Raw genomic sequence first — 25270 nt, forward strand, 5'->3', positions numbered from 1 at the left:
AAGGATCCCAAGTAATAGTGCATTATCTCTGGTATCCTTCCACTTCAGGCCCGAAGAGAAACAAGGGCTGGGAAGGAAAAAGGAGTCCTGTAGAGAGGACTCCTTCACCCATGGAACACCGTCAGCCTGGGTAACGGCTGGGAAGGAGTCTTTGAGTACAGATCTTGACCTCACCTTCCTCACTCATTCAGAAGTGTCCCAATCAGTAACCAGAAGACAAAAGAGCCCACTGATATAGTCCATTTACCTCAGACTCCCGGGGCAGAGAGCAAGGTAGAAAAATGTGGAGAGTGAATCTCACAGGGGCAAAAGAACTCTAGAATAAAGGGTGTACATGACAGAATGAAAACCAGTGAGTATAAAATCTAGTACTAAGTCTTTCCAGCAAAGGAATGGGAGCTGGGGAAGAGGATTTGGGCCATAAAAACCTTCTTTGGGAAGATCGAGGACCTTTGGAATTGGCTGGCCGGGGGCAGAATATGGAGAAATGGGGAGTTGTAGCCCTTTAACAGGCCTGTCAATTGGCTAAAGATTCTTAGTACAACTGATGCACCAGAAAAAAAAAAAAGATTAGTCTTGAATCTAGCATACATTATTAGTCTAACAACAATGATGTACTGATTATATCATTGCTATTTACTTTCAGGATTGTACCTGTCCAACTGCGTTCTCTGGCCTTGGGTGTATGCTATGTGGTTTTGAGAATATTTGGTATGGATTTTTGGCAACCTCTTATTACATCAAAATGGTTTTTTTTTTAATATGTGTATATGTCTACATGTGTATTTAGTATTACAAATAAATAATAGTAAATGACACAAAGCGAGTGAAAGGGGGAACTGCTCTGCAAAATTTCGGAGACAATGTAAAGAGGGAATACCTAATGCAAAGCTCATTCTAATTATCAAATTATCAAATAAAATATGCATATTATATTTGATCAGAAGAGACAACAAATTTGATTTGAAATATAGTAATTATCTCATATGAGTGGCTTGGTAGGCTCATACAAAACATTTGTAATACTTTACATTGCTTATGTGCTTCAGAAGTCACTAACCTAGACTAACATTTTTAAATGTTTTCATCACCAAAGACACTGAATCTAATGTTTTCGAAGATTTATTTGTTTCTAAGAACAAATAAATGTTGGAGGGTAATGTACTATTTTCTTTGATTTTCTTAAATAGCAAAAACTAGATTTCACATGCACATTATGACCATTTTAGAGCCCCTGATTTACTAAGTTCATGGATTAAAGACTGAATGGCATACAATCAAAAAATGTAGAAAAATCTAAGTGTGACTCTATTAGGGATCAGAGACATCATTCTATAGCTAGATCTACATGAGTGATTAATATTAGCTTTTTTAGCTGGGAAAAATTAGATAATGTTTTTGTTTTGGACAATGATTAACTAGATAAGAGATTTGTAATGGAAGAGGTAGCATAGGAAACAGTCCGCACGCAGGAAGTTTACTGCATCGGAAAGGGAGCCAGTGAAGTTGATGTGTTTTTGAATGGGAGAGGGAGAATAAGATGATATTAAATATTATAGACATAAACTGTCTACAGATATTTTAGGGTTTTTCTGCCAGGTAATTTTAAGCAGATGATATATATATTTGATTTACATTTAAAAGATAACCTTGGCTAGGCATAGTGCTCACATTTGTAATCCCAGCACTTTGGGAGGCTGAGGAGGGAGGATGGCTTGAGGCCAGGAGCTGGAGACCAGCCTCAGCAATATAACAAGGCTCTGTCTCTGAAAAAAAAAAAATAATAATTTTTAAAAATAAAAAGTAAAAGGTAACTCTGTTGATAGAAGAAAAAATACAGGAGATAAATGTGGAGGAAAAGAAAAGGGGGACTTTTGTTGAAGGCTAACAGTTACATTAAAGTAGATTCTAGGGTTTGTAGTACAAATAGAGAAAACAACATATCCAAAGCATGTTTGGAGTTAATGTTACAAAGACATATGATGGCTTGAAAGAAGATGGTAAAAAATGGAAAAAATGAATAGTAGTCAATTTTTTTTAACCTTGAACAATTGAAAAAAGAGTACTATCACTCACCAAGAAGAGTGAATCTAGATAATGCACATTAGCAAGAATCGAGAGTCATTTAGGCAAGAAGGTCCTGATATTTGCTTAAGAAAGATGATCCACCATCAGAGTTTTTAGTTCTGAGAATCTAGGTCTGGTGTGTTTGGGGGCAACTCCGTGTGTGTGTGTGTGTGTGTGTGTGTGTGTGTGTGTGTGTGTGACTGTTCACTCACTTTTGGCTGAAAGTAACATTGTTGCTGTGAAGATTTTGTCTGAGACTATGTAGAGGTTTCCCTCAGGCAGCACAGCTGGTCCTCTGGATCTGAGGTCATCTGAATCTGGGGCTACTATAAACAGGTCAGTGTATTTGCATTTTCAGTTATTTTTCTCAATGTCTTGGTAAATAACAGATATACATTTGCAAAGTCATTTTTCAGTCGTTGAAAATTTCACAATTAGAGATATTTGAAGACATACTAACTTCACAAAATCAGTATTTGGTATCTCTGTTTTAAGTACTTTCTCCTAAGTTTTTCACATAAAAGTCATTAAAAATATTGAGATGTCATTTAAATAGCAACATGTACAACATTCTAAACAGATGCAAAACTACTAATTGTATCATACCTATAGGGATATTGATTGTTTTTGAAAACTCACATTGTTTCCAGTGCTTAACAATCTTATCTATAAATAAATTATTAGATAAGTTTAAGTGATATGTTTTCAATGATGATTCATCATTCATATATATTATGTGTGTGTACATTACATATTTAAGAGAAAATAATTTGGATCCTGACCTACAGTGTTTTCACAAAGAATTTACAATCATTGCATTTTTCATAGGGACTATTCCTGGACCGTCAATCTTTAAAATGTCAGGAGAAAATTCTTGTATTTTCCGGGATGTTAATGAATGTGGACACACAGGACGTTGTTGGATATATAACAAGACAAGAATGGCTTACCTATTGGTAGGAATATGTAAGTGATACTTATTAAAGAAATATAGAGAAATAAAATTATTTTTAAAACTTATGGTTGTTAATACTAATGTAGAATTATAATTATAAACCATGAATTAAATAAGTACTTTTATGAGTAAAGGAGGCTTAGCCTGCACAATAGAGACCACATCTCTACAAATGAAATTTTAAAAAATAAAAAAATAGCCGAGTATGGTGTCACATACTTGCCCCAGCTATTCAGAAGACTGAGGTGGGAGGGGTTGAGGCTACAGTGAGCAGGAGGGGTTGAAGTTACAGTGAGTCATCATTGTGCCAGCCTGCATGACAGAGTGAGACTCTCTCAAAAACAAAAGAAAAAACCAATCATAAAAAAAGGTTTACCTAGTTATATAGTAAATATTTTAGAAACTGAAATACCATAGAATTTATGTATTTGAGTCAGTGAGTCAAATACATAATAGTTTCCAAATAAAGAATGACAATTAGCAGAATTTTAGTTTGGGAAATAATTTTGCCCATGTACATATACAAAAAAAATTTCTTGACCTTGTAACCCTTTCTACCTCCGTAGTAAAAGATTGGATAAATCTGAAGAAAATTTTTGCACCATTAGAGAACATCAAGCTACTCTTATTTCAGTTAAATCTATACTTCATTTTTTCTCTTTTGTTCAATGATATAACAGTGCCTAGAACATAGTAACCTTTCAGTATTTGTTGAATAAATAAGAGATATAGGGACTCGAGATGCCGTGGTGGTATGAGATGTAACCAAAATGTTGGGAAAGTCTAGACATGTTTTTATTACTTTGGAAAACTTATCAAATCTTCCTGAATCATAATTTATTCATCTGTTAAATGAGGACATTGTACTGCCTATTTTCTGAAGTCTTAATCGGAGTAAACATTAAATGATTTTATTGTATATTATGTTTTGTGTGATATATACTTTAAAGTGTATATGTTTTGTGGTTTCACTGAGAAGATTCAATAAATAGAAAAAAAACACATAATGATAGAGTCTAATATTTAAAAGCAACAAATATCTGTTTGATAAAAGTATAGAGCAATGCCTTCTAATTCCAAAGTCAAGTATTCAGCAAGCTTGACCTACATTGAAAACTGAGTAAAAAAAAAAAAAAAAAAAAAAATCAAAAAGTAAAAATGACACTTGAGAAGTCAAAATTAACTTGCTAGTGGCAATTCAATAAAAATAGGAAATATTCTTCAGGAAGTCTTAAAACTTCGCTGAGACTTTAAATTTTTATTTTAGATATAATTGTAACATGGTTACCTGTTTTCAAACACAGTATGTACTTGACAAAGTTGGTGAGCTAGAAGAGATTCCAGTAGGGAGCTGTTGAAAGTTGATACGAATAATGAAAAAATAAATAATCATAGTCAAACAGAAGAGGCAAAGATAGAAAACTGCAATATTATGCATGTGTGACAATCTGATATAAGCCAGTATATTTTTAAATGTATTTCATCGGCTATATGACTCGGAATCACTTGGTGTTCGTATTAAAAATATACATTCTGAGGCCCTGAATTAGAATTCCAGGGGTTGGAAGACATCAGCAAGACAGAGGAATAGCAGTTTTCAGCACTTCTTCCCTCGCAGAAACATTTATTTGACCATCCATGTGTGAAAATACCTTCAGAAGAGCTAGAGAAATCACGTTGAGAGGATACAGCACCTGGATGTAGCGGAGAAATAAGAAAAGACACATTGAAGAGGGTAGGCAGTATAATTTCACACGACCTGCATCGCTCTTCTCCCAAGTCTGGCAGAACAGTGCAGAGAGATACCCTCCATGTGAAGGAATGAACTCTAAGCAAGAACCTGATTTTGCCTTTGACTCAAAGCCTGTCTCAGTAAATACAGCTCTAGGCTGACCTTCTTAACACCAGGCTCTAGGCAGACACCTGTGGAGGAATCTCTAGGCCTGCTGCCACTACAGGCTGAGTCCCACAGCCCTGCACTTCAGGCTGGCATCCACAGACTATGTCCCCAGTCCTGTGTTGCACAAGACTGGAACCCAAAAGCCTTCGTTTCAGGCCAGCATCTGCAGCCCTAGGCACTGGGCTGGGTACTTGCAGCCTGAGGCACCAGGCTGATACTCACAGACCCAACTTCCAGACCAGCCCTTGCAGTTACAGGTTCCAGACCTGTCCCCTGTGATCCCAGGCTCCAGAGTGGTCCCCATAGCCCTAGGTTCCAATGGACGTAGGGTCCAGGCTCACTCCACTAGACCCTGATGCTGTCTGGGCCCCTGCAGACCCATGCTTTAGTACCATCTCTGCAGATGTTGAGGTTGGCCACCACAAACTCAGGGTCCTGGCCTGCTCTCATGGGCTCAGTCAAAAAGTCCATCTCAGTGGACCTTGGCACCAGGCTAGCCAAGGTGAACACAGGATCCAGGCCTATCACAGTGGATCCAGGCTTTAGGCCAGCTCCTATAGACCAATGAATCAGGCCAGCCCATCTGCTGACCCAGGCACTGGGCCAGTCAAGTATGTAAGGACTGGAATAGATGTCTACTTCTTCAAAAGTGCAGATCCAAATGAATGCATGGGCACAAGGATTACAAATAATCAAGAAAACATGATACCACCAAAGGAATGAAATAAAACACCAGTAACTGATTCTAAAGAAATAGAGACTCACCAGGTATGGTATGTATTTGTAATTCTAGCTACTTGAGATGCTTGGCAGGCTGAGGAAGGAGGATCCTTTGAGCCCAGGAATTCAGGGCCAGCCTAGGCAACATAGTCAGATACCATCTCAAGGAAAAAAAAAAAAAAAAAAAAAAAAAAAAAAAAAAGGAAAAAAGAAAAAGAAAGAAAGAAAAGAAAAACAGGAGAAAAATGGAGACTTATGAACTGCCTGACACGTGATTCAAATTAGTTGTCTTGAAGCTCAGTAAGCTACACGAGTACACAGACAGCTAAACAAAATCAGAAAAATAAGAAAAATAATACACAAAATGAGAATACAATAGAGATACAAGTCACAAAAAAGAAATAGCTAAATAACACAATAGTTGAACTGAAGAATTTTGTAAAGAACTTCAACTGCAGAGTATATCAAACAGAAGAATCAACGAGCTTGAAGGCAGGGCATTCAAAATTATCCAGTCAGAGGAGTAAAAATAAAGAAGAATATAAAACAGTGGAGAAAGCCTATTAGAATTTTGGAACACCGTGAAGCAAACCAATCTATGCATTATGAGAATCCCAGAAGGAACAGAGAAAGATAAAGGGGTGGAAAGCTTATTTAAAGAAATAAAGATAGAAAGTTTCCCAAATCTGGAGAGAGAAATGAATATCCAGATCCATGAAGCACAAGGAACACCAAGTAGTTAAGATGTAAGGAAGTCTTCACTGAGACATTATAATCAAATTCACGAAAGTCAAAGACAAGAGAGAATTTTAAAAGCAGTAAGAGAAAAGCCATTCATCACATATAGGGGAACGTCTATAATACTAGGAGCAGAAATTTTGCAGGCCAAGAGACAGTAGAATGATATATTTAACGTGCTGAAAGAAAGAAACTGCCAGCCAGGAATACTACACCTGAGAAGTCCATCCATCAGAAATAAAGAAAAAAGACTTTTCCAGAACAGTAAAAGCTGAGGGAATTCACCACAGCTATACCTGATTTACAAGAAATGCTAAAGGGAGGATCTTAAGCCCTGATGCTTGGGCCTGCTCCCACACTGTGGAGTGTACTTTCATTTTCAATAAATCTCTGCTTTTTTTGCTTAAAAAAAGAGAGAAATGCTAAAGGGAGGTCTTAATGTTGAATTGAAAGGTTGCTAACTAGCCACATGAAAGTATAAAACTCAGTTGTAAAAGTAAATACATGGTCAAATACATAGTCAAATTTAGAATATTACTGTAATGGTGCTGATTAAGTCATTTTTAACTGTATTATACAACTCAAACAACAAAAGTATGAAAAAATAAACTATAGCTACAGTAATATGTTAAGTAAATGTGGGATGAAGAGAAGTTAAAATCTAGAGTTTCCATATGCAATGGAAGTTAAGTGGTTACCTGCATAAAACAAATAGTTATACCTATAAAATATTTCATGTACGCCCTATGGTACCCAGAAATTGTAACAAATAAGGAGTACCTGATCAAAATATTAAAAAGTTAAAAAGATTTTTAAAAGCATACCACCACTACAACAAAAATATTCAAACCACAAAGGAAGACAGCAAAGAAAAAAGAATGGAATGTAGGAAAACAAATCAGAAAACAGTCAGAGAGCAATTTAAAAATGGCAGTTGTGAGTCCTTAACTATCAATAATTACTTTAAATGTAAATATGTTAAAATCTCTAATCAAACATTACTGACTGACTGAATGTAATGTTACACCTCAAGGAGCAAGGGAAATAAAAGAACAAATTAACACCAAAGTCAGCAGAAGAAAAGAAGTAATAAAAATCAGAGCAAATGTCAATGAAATAGAGATTAGAAAAATAATAGAAAAAAAAAAAAACAAAATTAAGAGTTGGATTTTTGCTAAAATAAATTAAACTGGCAAGCCCTTAGCTAGACTAAGAAAAACAGAGAAAAGACTCAAATAAATAAAATTATAAATGAACATTGCAAGTTATGCAACAGAAATAAAAAGGATCATGAGACTGTTATGAAAAATTATACATCAAATTGGATGGCCTAGATAATATGAACGAATTCCTATAAACATAAAACTTCACAAAGACATAATCATGAATAAGTAGAAAATCTGACCAGACCAATAATGAACTAGGAGTTGAATTAGCAATCAAAATCAAGAAAAGCCCAGGAGTTGACGACTTCACTGGTGAATTCTGCTAAACATTTAAAGAAGAAATAATACTAACCTTTCTCAAACTTAAAAAAAAAAAAAAAAAAACTGAAGAGAAAGGAGCACTCCTAAACTCATTTTATGAGACCAGAATTACCCTGATACCAAAGTTAGATGAAAACATTCCAAATAAAATAAAATTAAGAGCCAATATCCCTGATGAACACAGATGTTGAAATACTCAAGAAAATACTATCAAACTGAATTCAACAGTACATTTCAAAGGATCATATATTATGATCATGAGGGATTTATCCCTAAGATGCAAGAATGGCTCAACATACACAAATCAGTTAATGTGATATGCCATAATAAAATAACAGATAAAAATAATATGATAATTTCAATAGCTGAAGGAAAAGTATTTGACAAAACTTAGCATCATTTCATAATAAAAATCCTTAAAAAATTAGATATAGAGGAATGTATCAACACAATAAAGCAAATATATTAGTTGTTCAGAACTAATATCGTGGTTGTGAAAAGCTGAAAGCTTTCTCTTTATGATCAGGAAAAAGACACAGATGTCTATCGGCTCTATTTACCTTTGCATGAAATCACAAAAGACTTTCAATGGCCAATACAATCTTTGGCAAAATCAACAAAGCTGGAAGCATAACCCTATCTAATTTCAACATATACTACAAAGCTATAGTAATCAAAACAGCATGGTCCTGGCATAAAACAGACATAGGCCATTGAAACAGAATAGAGAACAAAGAAATAAGTTGCGCGTTTATAGACAACTGATCTTTAATACATGTGCCAAGAACACACAATGGGACAGTCTTTTCAATAAACGGCACAGGGAAAACAGGATAGCCACATGCAGAAGAATAAAATTGAACTCATGCTATATACAAAAATCAATTCAAAATGAATTAAAGCCTTAAGCATAATATATGTAACTATAAAACTACTAAAAGAAAACATAGTGAAAAGGCAATTTTTTTATATGAACCCAAAAGCATAGGCAACAAAAGCAAAAATAGACAATAGGATTATATTAAACAAACAAAAAAGCTGCTTTTTTGCACAGCAATGGAAACAATCAACATAGTAAAGAGATAACCTATGGAATAAGATAAATATTTGCAATCCATATATCTAATAAGGATATATAAGGAACTCAAACATCATTAGTAAGTAAAGAAATAACCTGATTAAAAATATGAACAAAGGACCTGAAAGGATATTTCTTAAAGATGACATAAAAATGGCCAACAAATATGTTTTTGAATGCTTAAATCACTAATCATCAGGAAAATGAAAGTGAAAATTACAATGAGATATCACTTTACATCTGTTAGAATGTGTATTACCAAAAAAAAAAAAAAAAAAACCCAAAAAACAAAAAACAAAAAGATAAACATTGGTGAGGATGTGGAAAAAAGGGAACCCTGTACACTGTTGATGGGAATGCAAAATAGTACAGCCATTACTGAAAACAGGTTCTCAAAAAATTAGAAATAGAACTACCACATGATCCAGCAATTTCACTACTGGGTGTATATCCAAAGGTAATGAAATCAATATGTTTAAGAGATATCTGCACTCCCATGTTTATTGAAGCATTACTCACAATAGTCAAGGTATGGAAATAACCTAGATGCTCATTGACAGATAAATAGATAATGGAAATATGAGATACATACATACAATGGAATACTATTCATCCTTAAAAAGAAAGAAAATTCTGTCTTTTGCAACAATATGGGTGAAACTACAGGACATCATGTTAAGCAAAACAAGCTAGGCATAGAGAAACAAATATAGCATGCTCTCGCTTATACATGGAATCTAAAAAACATCAAACAGAGGCAGAGAATAATAGTTGTTGACAGCGGCTGGTGATGGGAACGGGAAATGAGAGATGTTGGTCAAAGGGTATAAAATTTCAGTTAGACAGAAGTAATAAATTCTTGACATCTATTGTTCAATGTGGTGACTTGGGTTAATGTATTGTATACTTGAAAATTGCCAAGAGAATAGAACTTAAATGTTCTCACCACAAAAAAGTAAGCAAATAATATGATAAATATATTAACTACATTGATTTAATCATTTTACAGTGTATAGTTATCAAAAACTAATGTTTTATACTATAAATATGTACCCTATTTATTTATTTGTCAATTAAACCATTATAAAGCTTAGGGAAAAAAGAATTCCATGGGTTGGTGGTTGGCATGCTTACTCTAAATAAAGTACTCAGGTGATTTCAACCATAGTAAACTGCTGAAGATAGCTCTTAATATGTTAGAGGAGCTGGAGTTGTACTATCCAATATGGAAGACATTTGCCATATGTGGCTATTTAAATTTACATTTACATTAATTGAAATTCAATTCAATTAAAAATTTAGTTCCTTAGTCACAGTAGGCAAATTTTACATCTTTAATGATCACATTTGTCTAGTGGCTACTCTGTTGAATAGTGCAGATGTAGAAGACTGCCTTTATTGCTGAAGGTTCTATGCCTAGCACTACTCTAGAGCATGGGTTATTCAACAGTGATCTGTGAAATCTTAAGCACTAAGAATTAACTCCAGTATATTTGAAATGGAAAATTTGGGACACATATTTGTATGTTCAATGTTTTCCTCCTGGGGAAAAGGCTGTGACATTAATCAGATTCTCAAAATATTAATAAAATTTGTTGCATTAGTTTATGAGTTCTTTTTGTTGGCAAGGAAGTCTATCTGATCTTTCTTTTTTAAATCGAAAGTTTTAATTAGGATGACTCATCCAATGCCTTTACCTCAAATGAAGGATTCCATCAGCTCTAGTTCATTTGCGGTAGAGTAGATAAGCCTTTTGCAAACATTTTGTTTCTTAGTTTACCATTTTTACCCCTTCACATGTTTTGTCTCTTTGATAGAATTTTTATTGAAATATAATATATACATATATAAGAAAGAGCATATATAAATGTATGGCTCAACACATTTTTTAATAAATTGAACACACCTGTAATTAGCACCCATATCAGGGAACACAATGTATTAGAATTAATAAATGAATTCAGCAAAGTTGCTAAATATATAATCAATGTACCAAATCAATTTTGCTTCCAAATACCAGATGCAACCAAATTAGAATACAATACAATAAATACAATAACACCAAAAAATCAAATACCAATAAAAAATTTATTTAAGTTGTACAAAACGTCTACACTGACAACTACAAAATCAATTTGAGAAAAATTAAATAAAACCTAAATAAATGGAAAAAAGTTAACAGATAAGAACATTAATAAATGCCATTTGTCCTAAAATAATCTACAGTATGTGATCATGAATTAATCCCAAGAGATATTTTTGAAATTGACAAAATAACTAAAATTCATGTGGGAAGTTAAAGGGTAAGAATTGTTATTAGAATATTGAAGTTGAAACAAAATTGAGGAATATGTGCTAACAGATATAAAAACCTATTATAGAGCTATGATAATTAATACAATGTGGTAATGGTGCAAGCATTGATGGAACAGAATAGAAAATTCAGAAACAAACCCACATATGCACACTCAACTAATTTAGGATGAAGGGGACACTGCAATGGTTAAACAAACAAAAAATGTTATTGGCCATTTTATTTATGCATATCTAATAAAATGTGTTTTGATCCTTATCTCACATCTTATACAAACATCAGTTCTGGACACACTGCATATCTAAATATGAAAGATAAAACAATAAAGCCTTTTGAGAAAAATTGGAGAATATTTTCATGCCCTTGGAGTAGGAAGAACATAAACAGGACACATGAAGTAGTACCTAGAAAATAAATCAGACTGTAGTAAAATTAATAAATTATTACCAAAAAAAAAATAAGATAAAAGATAACAATGTGGAATACAGGGAACCAAAGTGAAAAAGATTGACCAGAATAAATAAAGTACTCCCCAAAATCAATAAATAAAGGATAACCTTACAAAAAAGTGGATAAAAAGCTTGAAAAAATTCTTCACAAAAGAAGATACCAAATACCCCAAAACAATAGAATGGGCCAGGCGCGGTTGCTCATGCCTGTAATCTCAGCACTTTGGGAGGCCAAAGTGGGCAGATTCCTTGAGGTCATGCATTCGAGACCATCCTGGCTAACATGGTGAAACCCTATCTCTACTAAAAACACAAAAATTAGCTAGGCGTGGTGGTGGGCACCTGTAACCCCAGCTACTCAGGAGGCTGAGACAGGAGGATCACTTGAACCTGGAGGCAGAGGTTGCAGTGAGCCAAGGTCATGCCACTGCACTCTGGCCTGGGTGACAAGCACAAAACTCCATCTCCAAAAAACTACAAACAAACAAACGAACAAAAACAACAATAGAATGGATAATATATTGTGGTAAATTCAACAATGGCATTCTATACAACGATGAAAATGAAAAGCGCTCAACTACATAAAATATGGATGAATCACACAAACATTATGCTGAATGAAAGAAACCAGACACAAATGAGTATGTAGGCACTGTATAATTCCACTTACATAATTTTGGCTTGCTATATAAATATATTCAAGGGCAAACGAAACTAACTTTTATCAGTTAGTGACCTTGAGGAATCATGAGTATGGTTGCTAGGGTGCTAATGATATTTCATTCATGATTCAGGTGATGGTCACACTGTTTGGTTTGTAAAAAATATATTAAGGTGGCTCATGCCTGTAATCCCAGCACTTTGGGAAGCCCAAGGTGGGCAGATAACTTGAGCTCACGAGTTTAAGACCAGCCTGGGCAATATGGCAAAACCCTGTCTGTAAAAAAATATGCAGAAATTAGCTGGAAGTGGTGGCTCATGCCTATAGTCCCAGCTACTCAGAAAGCTGAGGTAAGAGACTCACTTGAGCCTGGGAGGTGGAGGTTGCAGTGAGCTGACATTATGCCCCTGCACTCCAGCCTGGGTGACAGAGTGAGATTGTTTCTATATCTATATCTATCTATCTATCTATATCTATATCTATGTCTATAGGTATATATATCAAACAATACTCTTTTTATTTAAAAAATCTGAGGTATAATTAATGCAATTAACATAGATTTTAGAAGTTCAACTTGATGGCTTTTGATAATTGAATACCCTTGTGGAAACAACACCCAAAACAAAATATGGAAATTTTTTCCATGACCTTTTCTAGTCATTTTCCCTCCTTTTCAGATAGACTCCTTTCAGATTTTTAAAAAATGTTTTAGTTTTATTTGGTCTAGAAATTTACATAAGTAGAAGACTGGACCCTTTTTCGTGTCTATCTTGCTTAATTTTATGCTCTTGGAAGATTCGTTAATGTTCTTTCTACAGCATTAGCTTGTGCTTTATAGAAATTGCTGAGTACTAAGCACTATTTCAATTTGTGAATATGCTACAGTTTATCCTTTCTCTTATTAATTAATACTTGGATTGTTTACAGTGTTTGGTTATTATAAATGAGGCTTCTGTGTATATATTTTTTTGAGACAATGTCTTGCTCTGTCACCCAGGCTGGAGTGCAGTGTCATGGGTCATTGTAACCTCGAACTAATGTGCTCAAGGAATCCTCCCACCTCAGTCTCCAGAGCAGCTAGAATTACAGGTCCATGCCACCATGCCCGGCTAATTTATTTACTTTTAATATAGAGGAAGTCTCACTGTGTTGCCCAGGCTGATCTTGAACCCCTGGCCTCAAGCGATCCTCCTGCCTCGCTTCCCAGTGTTTTAGAAGTACAGGTGCTAGCCACTGTGCCCAGCTCACATTTTTATACAAATGTTTTCATAGTCATATGTTTTTGTTTTCATTGGGTAAAAATCCCCAAAAGTGGAATTGGTGGGTCACAGAAGTTGAAATTCGTTGAAACGTCTCTTATGACCCATCAGATGCTCTGTCTCATGAATTATTCATATACACCTAGAAATGCATATTTGGCAGTTATTTGGTATTGTTTTTGATAATATCAATTAGCTCACTTTGTATTATTCAGATCATGTTCAGATTGTATCTTTGTATTTGTGTTCTATTACTGACTTGAGGGATGCTAAAATTTGCAATTTGGTTAATACATCCATTTCTATTTTTAATTTTCCCATTTTTTTCTTTAGTTTTTTTGAAGCCCTATTGTTTGGCACACACACATAGGATTTTTATGTCTGTTTGATGAATTGTTATTTTTATTATTACTTAATGCCCATTTCTCCCCCTCCATTAGTGATATTTTTCTTAAAATCTACCTCGTCTTTAATATTAATATGGTGTGTGTGTGTATGTGTATGTGTACATGTATTCTTTCAGGTTCATCTAAATATGTGCCATTTCTGCAGATCTGCAATATTCTATCTAGTATAGGTACCTGAAGAACATCTTTTTTAGCATTTCTTTTATACAGGAGATGAATTATTTTACCTTTTTGTTTATTGAGACTGTATTTTGGCTATGTTTACTTTTTGAAAGATATTTTTGCTTAATATGGAATCCTGTAACTCTCGGAACTTTAAAGATATTACATCACTTTCTGGTCTCCATTGTTTCTGGTGAGAAGTTAGTTATCATTTGTGATATTGCTTTCCAACTTGTAATATGTCTTTTTATTTGGATTTTATTCAAGATTTTCTCTTTGATTATGTTTGACTCTTGTTAAATTGACTACAATGAGCCTAAGTATGGTTTTCTGTGTATCGCTGCTTTTTTTTTTCCCTCTTTTGTGTATGCTGAGCTCCTTGGATCCATGGGTTGATGTCTTCTACGTTTTTGGAAAGTATTTGGACATCACTATTCAAAATATTTATTTTATCTCATTTTTCCTACTCTCTCCTTCTGGGGCTCCATTTAATATATGTCCGATCACTTGATATTACTTCATGTATCTTGGATGCTCTGTTATCTTTCCTTTTTTATTTCTAGTTATTTTACAAACTTCATTGTGTAGTTTCTAGTTCTATACTGAACATTTCTCATTTCTTCATGCACCCTATCAACCTTTTCCAGTAGATAAATAAACAGAAATATGTTTCACCATAATTATTATTATTTTAAAGTTTCCACCTGTTGATTCCAAGTGCTAGAACCTCTCTGAGTATGTTTTTATTGACTGCTTCCACTTTTAATGGGAAATAGTATTTCCTTGCTTTTTCATATGTTTTGCAACATATGATTGCATTCCAGGCCTTTTGTGTAATAGAATGATACAGACTGAAATAAATATTTACCTTCAGAGAGGGACAATTTCTTTCTGTTATTCTACCTAAGTGGAGGGTAAGTTATTAAATTTCTGACTCAACTGGTGACTAGTTTACAGCTTTAGTTTGATTTGGTTCCCCACTGGCTTCAAAATTTCGAGGGGTAAGTGATTAGAACTTTGTCTTATAGTAGTGCTTTAGATGTGAACAATGGCAAAATTGTGTAGACCCACCTGTGCTTCACAACTAGGCTACATAACTGAGTGTTCTGACCTTCTTGGCTTTTGATATCCAGCATATATCTTGCTATTTGTTTGAAACCTTTGCTGTCTTCAACTTTGTCGCATCAGCCCTGTTAGACCAAATGAATCTTTGTTCTTCAGCAGCATTTTTTTGCCAGAGTAAAGGTTTGTATCTTAGCCCCTTGCCCCCATCCAATATAGAAAATAACCACAGAGAAAAAAACTGTTGCAAAAGTCGGATCACCTCCAGTTAAGTTCTGCCCTGCCTTGGATATTAATCTATTTCTTTTTCATTTCTTCATCAGCTCTATCAAGTCTTTAAAAGGAAGATTTTAATCTAGCTTTTCCTATCATTTTCAGATAATTTGCCTGCTGCAACAATTCCCTTTTTCTTGGAAGCATTACTGGGTTGTGGTTGTTGTTCAAAATTGCCCAGTTTTTCTTCACAAGCTATACACTCAAGAGAATAATTTACAATAATTATTTACTGTGTTATTTACTATGTTACAATTGCTTAATGTTACAACTATGTCAGATATAACTATCATTAAAAAATGGTATTTTTCCCCTTAAAATGTGTAAAATGTTATTGTTTCATTAAAAATGGCATAGAATCATTAATGTTTCCTTTTTATCTTGAAACCATTATGTCAGATAATTGATATTGTGGCTGTAAAATATTTTACACTTAAGGAGGCCAAAGCGAGATGATCACTTGAGGCCAGGAGTTCAAGATCAGCCTGGGCAACCTAGCAAGATCCCATTTCTACAAAATAAAAAATTAGCCAGGTGTGGTATCACCCCCTGTAGTCTCAGCTACTCAGGAGGCTGAGGCCAGAGAATCCCCTGAGCCCAGCAGTTCAGGCTGCAGTAAGCTATGATAGTGGCACCCCTGCCTGAACAATAGAAGGAGGTCTTGTTTCAGGAAAAAGATAAAAAGGCCAAGCGTGGTGGTGGCTCATGTCTGTAATCCCAGCACTTTGGGACTCGAAGACAGGCAGATTGCCTGAGCTCAGGAGTTTGAGAGAGCACCCTGGGCAACATGGCAAAACCCCGTCTCTACAAAACCTATAAAAATTAGAAAGGTGTGGTGGCACATGCTGAAGTGGGAGGATTGCTTGAGCCGGGGAGGTCAAGGCTGCTGTAAGCCAAGATCGCACCACTGCACTCCAGTCTGGGTGACAGAGTAAGACCCTGTTTCAAAAGAAAAAAAAAAGAATTAATTAAAAAAAAATTGAAAAAAGTAAATATTGCATCCAATATTCAAGTATGTTTATATAATGCTTGGAATGTTGTAATGTATAAACCTTCTGCAACTTGAAACATGAAAATGATTTAAAAACCTACATAATTAACTTTTCTGTAATATTTGTTGTATTTCAGAAATGATGAATATTTCAAAAAGAGCAAAGCTGCATGAAATGACTTAGCTTTAGTTCCTATTGATAGTTAAGTTTTGAAAGTCAGAATTTACATTTTATGTTTCAGAATTAACACGTTCTATGTGGTAATAGCGCACCTTGCATTTGGGAAGGGGGTTTAAGAAATATGTCTAAGAAATCTAAAATATGTTATAAACATTTAAAAATCTCCTTTAAGTAACAATATAATTTTATGGCATTAATTACATTCTACAGTTTGGGGATTTATACCTTTATAGGTGAAATATATTTAACCTTTCTTTGGTAAATAGCATTTTTGCTTACATTTTTGTTCTAAATACATGGACATATCTGATCATTGCATTTTTTTAATTTAGCTTTTCTCTGCAAACTATGCACTATCATCTTCACTACTACTGCATTTTTTATGTACAAACGTCAGGTAAATGAGAGCACTGACATCCCAAATATAACTGTGAAGAATCCAAAAGTTAAGAAAGAAAGAAACTGACTTGTAACTGGATCATCATCGTGTAAGAATTACACATTGTCAATCTATCAATGTAATATTTTATTAATATTAATAAAATTTAAAATAATAGTAATGTAATTACATGTTTAACAAACAAATGTACTTCATATAATTCTATATATTTTATTATATTTTGAGTGCAAATATAATAATATAGCCTTTGTGTTTAAAATTTTTAAAAATATACAATACAAATTTAATACTTTCAATAAAAGATAATACTTTGATTGAAAGAGATTGAGTGAAAATAGGAAAATACACCTAGGTTAATTTTGACTGAAGTGATATCCCATTAGTTGTTGACTTTTGCTATTTAGAATTAATTAGGTTCCCTTTTTATTCTTAGTACTTTTGATTTGGGCTGTAGATATTTATTTCTCCATTTTTCTAAATAAAAGTATATTTGCCACTTAAGTTCATATGATTATAGTTGAAATTAAAGTTGTATTTATTTTCCAAAAAGGACTATTTTAAACCTTTTGAAAATTAACATTTTATTTATCTATGATTTGACATATAGCAGTTTCCTCAGAAAATTTCTTTGGTTAATTGACTAGTTTACAATAAATATTTTCATGCTTCTTTAATCTTAGTAAACATAAAATTCAATATACTTCTACTTAATTTGTTTTTACCTTTTTACATTTGCTTTTTTACCTTCACTTGAATTTTGTTGATAAAGACTAACTGATAATCTGAGTTGAAACCCACTTTTGTGCTTACTTTTACACTTTGTTTTATAATTAATCATAATTATTTAATGTGAAGAAATATTTAAATGTAGAAAATGTGTCAGCTATTTATAGATTTTTTAAGCTAAAATGCATTTGTATAGAGATTTTTAAAATAATTTTTATATCAATTGAAATTATATTTTCCAAATATTGTATACAAATCAGATTGTTGTGAAACAAAGTTCTCTACAATGTTTCTTTGTTCTCTTGGGAGAAGTGATAATAGCTGACAAAATTTCTCCTGTTATTAACATTAGTCAGTGTCCCTATGTAGATGGGTGGGCAATTCAGGGTCGTGGCTAGCAGAAGAAAATGTGAAGCAGGGAATATTCATATCCTACTCTACTTTTTTATTTCCTGCTATACATTTTATTTCAACATGCATTTTAAAAGTCTATAAACTAGTCTTCATGTAAAACCCTGCTTGATTGCTTGACACTTCTCTGTTTGAACCAGCAGGATGCAGATCGTTTGAGGATCAGAGTGTGAAAATGAGTTTCTCTTTTAAAGATTCTCCAACATTTGTTTCTGTGCCCAACTTTCAGAAGAGGAAAATCACAAATGATGTTGACATAAGTAGCAAAAATGTATTTATGGTGATCTGCATTTTTATAATAAAGTGCCCTATTATGAAACATTTCTGATAAAGTTTTTAATGTATGTAGAATTTTTAGGGGTTACTGGGAGAATTAAAGTTTAATAATTTTAGATTATTTACATCTCTTCTTAATATTCTGCTGTCTAGAAATATCATGTTAAAAATTATACAACTAGGAAATAAAGTAAAATAACATTCAAAGCCACTTTGAACATGCTTGTAAGGTATGTTTGTAGGGAGGGGAGGTGTGTATAGATACATATTACCTGTTTATGCTTCTCTTGCTTTCTTTTTTTTTCAGAAAATAGATCAGTGAAGGTATAATAAAAATTCTAGGTTAGGAAGTACTGTTAAAACTTTAAATTTAAATGTAGATTTTTGCTGTAACAGGATATGTGTTTCTGTATCACAAACTAATTCATGGAGGATTGATAAACAGGGAAGTAATGTAAATATAACTCAGAAGTTCTATTGGTTAATTCCAATTTAATACCTCTTTAAATAATCAGGGGAAGGTTTTCACTATTCTAGAGAAGAACTTAGCAATAAATTAAATCTTAAAAAATGCTAAAAATCCCACAGAAGTGCCTTCCTTTGGAGTCAGTTTTGAATGAGGTAATGCCATCAGGGATCATTATACTTTGGAGAGTATTAATGTACATTAGGATACTGCAAGTGCAAATGGAGAAGCTAGAAAGATACTTCTAGATATTGGAATTCTAACTTTGATGAAACTGGCCTCTTTTTGGAGTTCATATCCTCAAGGATCTACGTTTTAAAGGAGGAAGGTGAGCCCCAGCATTTAATCCTACAGAGGACTGAGTATGGTAGTGGATAGAAAAGGTAGTGGAGGTTTAACTGTGCTAAGATGTGTTAAGATTCTAATTGTTTTTGTTAGAGCTCTGGTTACAAAGTTGAATATTTTTGAGTGGTTTAACCTTACAATATTTTCTCCATAAGCCTACTCAGTCCAGGTGCTTAATTTTGCCTAAAGGGACACTGTAAAGGAATGCATGCAAGATATTATAGTGGAAATGCTCGTATTTTAAAATTGATGATAATTTATTTGTGCTCCTCAAGTTGCACTTGTTCTGAGTTCTTAAAATGATTGTTATGAAAACCCCAGGTTCTTACTCTTTTTCTTTTCTGGATTCTTTTTTTATATTAGATTGAAATTTTACTGCTTGTAACATCTAGCAGTTAATCTGATGTTAACTGTAGTCTAGAAATGCAATATGTAGCTGGGAAAGTGTCAATTTGGCATACTAGTCAGTTTTCAGCACTATAAAGAGTTTACTCCCATTTTTATATTTATTTTGTTATTTCAATTTGGCAGACACAGAGAAGTAAGGGTGTGGCCAATTTAATATTTTTTAAAAGCACACTTCATATTTTTAACATTGTATAATATATTTTATTTGGGTATCACATATAGCACAACATGGGTTTTCAAACTAATATGAGACTACTTTGTGAATATCTGGTATTGAAAGTGCTGGTGATGAATTTATTAATCTGTTGTTGACTCTTGATACAGGAGGTTTCTACTAGCTATAAACATTAATTGTAGTCCTTCCCTGTTGATTATACACACACACACACACACACACACACACACACACATATATATACCTTTTATTTTAAGTTCAGGGTACATGTGCAGGTTTGTTATATAGGTAAACTGCATGTCATGAGAGTTTGCTGTACAGATTATTTTGTCACCCAGGTAATAAGCATAGTAATGAATAGGTAGTTTTTCCATCCTCACCCTGCTCTCCCGCTCCAACTTCAAGTACGCCCTGATGTCTGTTGCTCCTCTCTTTGTGGCCATGTGTTCTCACAATTTAGCTTCCAGTTGTGAGAACATGTGTTTGGTTTTCTGTTCTTGGGTTTGTTAGTTAGCTTAAGATAATGGCCTCCAGCTCCATCCATGTTGCTCCAAAGGAGATGATCTCATTCTTTTTATGGCTGTGTAGCATTTTATGGTGTATATGTACCATATTTTCTTCCTCCAGTCTACTGTTGATGGGCATTTAGGTTGATTTCATACCTTTGTTATTGTGAATAGGGCTGCAATGCACATTTCTGTCCATGTGTTGTTATGGCAGGATGAATTGCATTCCTTTGGATATATACCCAATAATGACATCACTGGTAAAATGGTAATTCTGTGTGAAGTTCTTTGGGAAATTGCCACATTGCTTTCCACAATGGCAGAACTAATTTACATTCCTATCAGCAGTGTATAAGCATTCCTTTTTCTTCACAACTTTATCAGCATCTATTATTTTTGGCCTTTTTATAATTGCCATTCTTACTGGTATGAGATAGTATCTCATTGTGGTTTTTATTTGCATTTCTCTAATGACGGTATTGAAATTTTAATACTTGCAAGCTATGCATCTGACAAGAGTCTAATATCCAGAATATATAATGAACTTAAACAAATTTATAAGCAAGAAACAAATAATTCTACTAAAAATTGGGCAAAGGACATGATATTTTAATCAACCCCAACCTCTAATTCGGTCACCTATCTTCCAAGTTGAAAATCCTACATAAGAAAATAATAGAAAACATAAACTTGTTTCTATCTAAATGCAAGACATAACACAAAGAGTTGAATTTTACAATAATTATTTGAAAAGAAGTCTCTAGTATTTTGTATTAACAGTCATTGGCTGCATAATGATGTTTCAGTTAATGACAGATTGCATATACAAAGGTGGTTTATCCTTATACAATCCATAAGACTATAATAGGCCAATGATAGAATGTCATAATACAACACATTACTCATGTGTTTGTGGTGATGCTGCTGTTAATAAATCCACTGTGCTGCCAGTCGTATAAAAGTATAGCACATACAATTATTATACATACAGTACATAATATTTGATAATAATAATGATAAATGACTATGTTACTGGTTTATGTATTTACAATACCATACTATAATTTTTATTGTTATTTCATAGTGTACTCCTTCTATTCATAAAAAAGTTTGCTTTAAAACAATATGCCCCGTCACATCATGATGCAGGAGCAGCAGCTTCCTAATTGCACTATTTTCTCTTGTGCTTTATTGAATCTTGTGTTGTTTTGTTCAAGATGGCCTCTAAGCACACAAAATCCACAGCTTATATGGTCAGTAAGGAGCTACAAGTGATTGGATAGCATATACAATGACAATATACTCTAGTTTGTGTAAGTACTCTATGATATTTGCACACCAACAAAATCGCTAACAATACATTTCTCACAATGAACATATCCCCATTGTTAAGTGACACATGACTATTTTTTCATATCAAAATTCAGCTGATGTTTCCAATTATGTGTTAGCACAGCATACATTTTTCTAATAGGTACTGTTCTGTTATTCATCCAGAGTAGAATACTGGATTTATAAAAAGGTAAAGTTTTGGTATACCTCCTTATATACTCATATGTCAACTCAAACCGGGGATATATTTTAAGAAGTGTTGTGCAGGCATCATAGAGTGTACTTATGCAAACCTAGATGGCATAGCTTAGGCATACCAACCTAGGCTATATGGTATAGTCTATTATTCCTAGACTGCAAACTTGTTCAGCTTATTACTGTACTGAATACTGGAGGCAATTGTATTATAACACAATGGCAGGTGTTGATGTATGTAGACGTATCTAAATATAGAAAAGGAATAGTAAGAGTATGGCATATAAAATTTAAAAAATCATACACTTGTATAGAATACTTACCATGAATACAGTTTACAGAACTGGAAATTGCTCTGGATAAATCAGTGAGTGACTGCTGAGTGAATGTAAAGGCCTAGGACATTACATTACTGTAGACTTTGTAAGCACGGTATATTTAGGCTACCCTGAATTTATAAAAGATATTTTTCTTCAATAGTAAATTAATCTTAGCTCAATGTACCTTTTTTACTTTATAAAATTAAAATTTTAAATTTTAAAAAATGTATTAACTTTTATATAAGTTTCAAACAAAATGAATATTCTCAGGGAATTAAGAACAACAACAAAAATTATTTCATTATAACCTTATTGTATAAGCTTTTTTCTGTTTTTAATTTTTTAATTTTTATTTTTTTACTTTGGAAACTTTTATGTTAAAAAGTAAGACACAAAAATTCACATTAATCTAGTCCTTCACAGGGTCAGGATCATTGATATTACTGTCTTCCACCATCACAACTTGTCCCACTGGAAGGTCTTCAGGGGCAATGACAGGCATGGAGTTGTCATCTTTTATGATAATAATGCCTTTTTCTGGAATAACTTCTGAAGGACCTGCCTGAGGCTTTTCTTGAGAAAGTGGCACTTTTTCCAGAAATATGTCTATGATGGTTTGCTTGGTTAATTTTTTAAAATAAAATTTTTCTCCCATTCTGTAGGTTGCCTGCTCACTCCGACAGTGTTTTCCTTTGCTGTGCAGAAGCTGTTTCGTTTAATTAGATCCCATTTGTCAATTTTGGCTTTTGTTGCCATTGCTTTTGGTGTTTTAGTCATGAAGTCCTTGCCCATGCCTATGCCCTGAATGATATTGCCTAAGTTTTCTTCTAGGGTTTTTATGGTCTTAGGTCTAACATTTAAGTCTTTATTCCATCTTGATTTAATTTTTGTATAAGGTGTAAGAAAAGGATCCAGTTTCAGCTTTCTACATATGGCTAGCCAGTTTTCCCAGCATCATTTATTAAAGAGGGAATAATTTCCCCATTTCTTGTTTTTGTCAGGTTTGTCAAAGATCAGATGGTTGTAGATGTGTGGTATTATTTCTGAGGGCTCTATTCTGTTCCATTAGTCTATCTCTCTGTTTCGGTTCCAGTGTCATGCTGTTTTGGTTACTATAGCCTTGTAGTATAGTTAGAAGTCAGATAGCATGATGCCTCCAGCTTTCTTCTTTTTGCTTAGGATTGTCTTGGCAATGCGGGCTCTTTTTTGGTTCCATATGAACTCTAAAGTAGTTTTATACAATTCTGTGAAGAAAGTCATTGGTAGTTTGATGAGGATGGCATTGAATCTATAAATTACCTTGTATGGTATGGCTATTTTCATGATATTGATTCTTCCTATCCATGAGCATGGAATGTTATTCCATTTGTTCATGTCCTCCTTTATTCTGTTGAGCAGTGGTTTGTAGTTCTCCTTGAAGAGGTCCTTCACATCCCTTGTAAGTTGGATTCCTAGATATTTTATTCTCTTTGTAGTAATTGTGAATGGGAATTCACTCCTGATTTGTCTCTCTGTTTGTCTGTTACTGATGTATAAGAATGCTTGTGATTTTTGCACATTGATTTTGTATCCTGAGACTTTGCTGAAGTCGCTTATCAGCTTAAGGAGATTTGGGGCTGAGATGATGGGGTTTTCTAAATATGCACTCATGTCATCTGCAAACAGGGACAATTTGACTTCGTCTTTTCCTAATTGAATACCCTTTATTTCTTTCTCTTACCTGATTACCTTAGCCAGAACTTCCAACACTATGTTGAATAGGAGTGGTGAGAGAGGGCATCCCTGTCTTGTGCCAGTTTTCAAAGGGAATGCTTCCAGTTTTTGCCCATTCAATATGATATTGGCTGTGGTATGTCATAAATAGCTCTTATTATTTTGATATATATTTCATCAATACCTAGTTTATTGAGCGTTCCTAGCATGAAGGCTGTTGAATTTTGTCAAAGGCCTTTTCTGCATCTATTGAGATAATCATATAGTTTTGTCATTGGTTCTGTTTATGTGATGGATTACGTTTATTGATTTGCATATGTTAAGCCAGCCTTGCATTGCAGGGATTAAGCCAGCTTGATCATCAGCTTGATCATGGTGGATAAGGTTTTTAATGTGCTGCTGGATTTGGTTTTCCAGTATTATATTGAGGATTTTCGCATCGATGTTCATCAGGGATATTGGTCTAAAATTCTCTTTTTTTGTTGGGTCTCTGCCAGACTTTAGTATCAGGATGATGCTGGCCTCATAAAATGAGTTAGGGAGGATTCTCTCTTTTTCTATTGATTGGAATAGTTTCAGAAGGAATGGTACCAGCTCCTCTTTGTACCTCTGGTAGAATTCGGCCGTGAATCCATCTGGTCCTGGACTTTTTTTGGTTGGTAGGCTATTAATTATGGCCTCAATTTCAGAGCCTATTATTGGTCTATTAAGAGATTCAACTTCTTCCTGGTTTAATGTTGGGAGGGTGTATGTGTCCAGGAATTCATCCATTTCTTCCAGATTTTCTAGTTTATTTGAATAGAGGTGTTTATAGTATTCTCTGATGGTAGTTGGTATTTCTGTGGGATTGTTGGTGATATCCCGTTTATCATTTTTTATTGCATCTATTTGATTCTTCTCTCTTTTCTTCTTTATTAGTCTTGCTAGTGGTCTATCAATTTTGTTGATCTTTTCGAAAAACCAGTTCCTGGATTCACTGATTTTTTGAAGGTTTTTTTGTGTCTCTATCTCCTTCAGTTCTGCTCTGATCTTAGTTATTTCTTGCCTTCTGCTAGCTTTTGAATATGTTTGCTCTTACTTCTCTAGTTCTTTTCATTGTGATGTTAGGGTGTCAATTTTAGATCTTTCCTGCTTTCTCTTGTAGGCTTTTAGTGCTTTGAATTTCCCTCTACACACTGCTGTAAATGTGTCCCAGAGATTCTGGTACATTGTGTCTTTGATCTTATTGGTTTCACAGAACGTCTTTATTTCTGCCTTCATTTTGTTATTTACCTAGTAGTCATTCAGGAACAG

The 25270-nt window shown here is 33.9% G+C and overlaps 1 protein-coding gene across 1 annotated transcript in view; it reads left to right on the forward strand.

The window, feature by feature from the left end:
• The window catches only part of SLCO6A1 (solute carrier organic anion transporter family member 6A1), a 141029-nt gene extending 122467 nt beyond the window's left edge, over positions 1–18562 (forward strand). The window contains exons 11-14 of the mRNA XM_050793123.1: positions 647–711; positions 2896–3033; positions 17037–17192; positions 18385–18562. Coding sequence (XP_050649080.1) covers positions 647–711; positions 2896–3033; positions 17037–17170 — 337 coding nt within the window. The 3' untranslated portion in view covers positions 17171–17192; positions 18385–18562. The remainder of the gene's footprint in view (positions 1–646; positions 712–2895; positions 3034–17036; positions 17193–18384) is intronic.
• Positions 18563–25270: the final 6708 nt, after the last annotated feature.

The sequence above is a fragment of the Macaca thibetana genome, chromosome 6 (genome assembly GCF_024542745.1).
Source record: "Macaca thibetana thibetana isolate TM-01 chromosome 6, ASM2454274v1, whole genome shotgun sequence".
NCBI lineage: Eukaryota > Metazoa > Chordata > Mammalia > Primates > Cercopithecidae > Macaca > Macaca thibetana.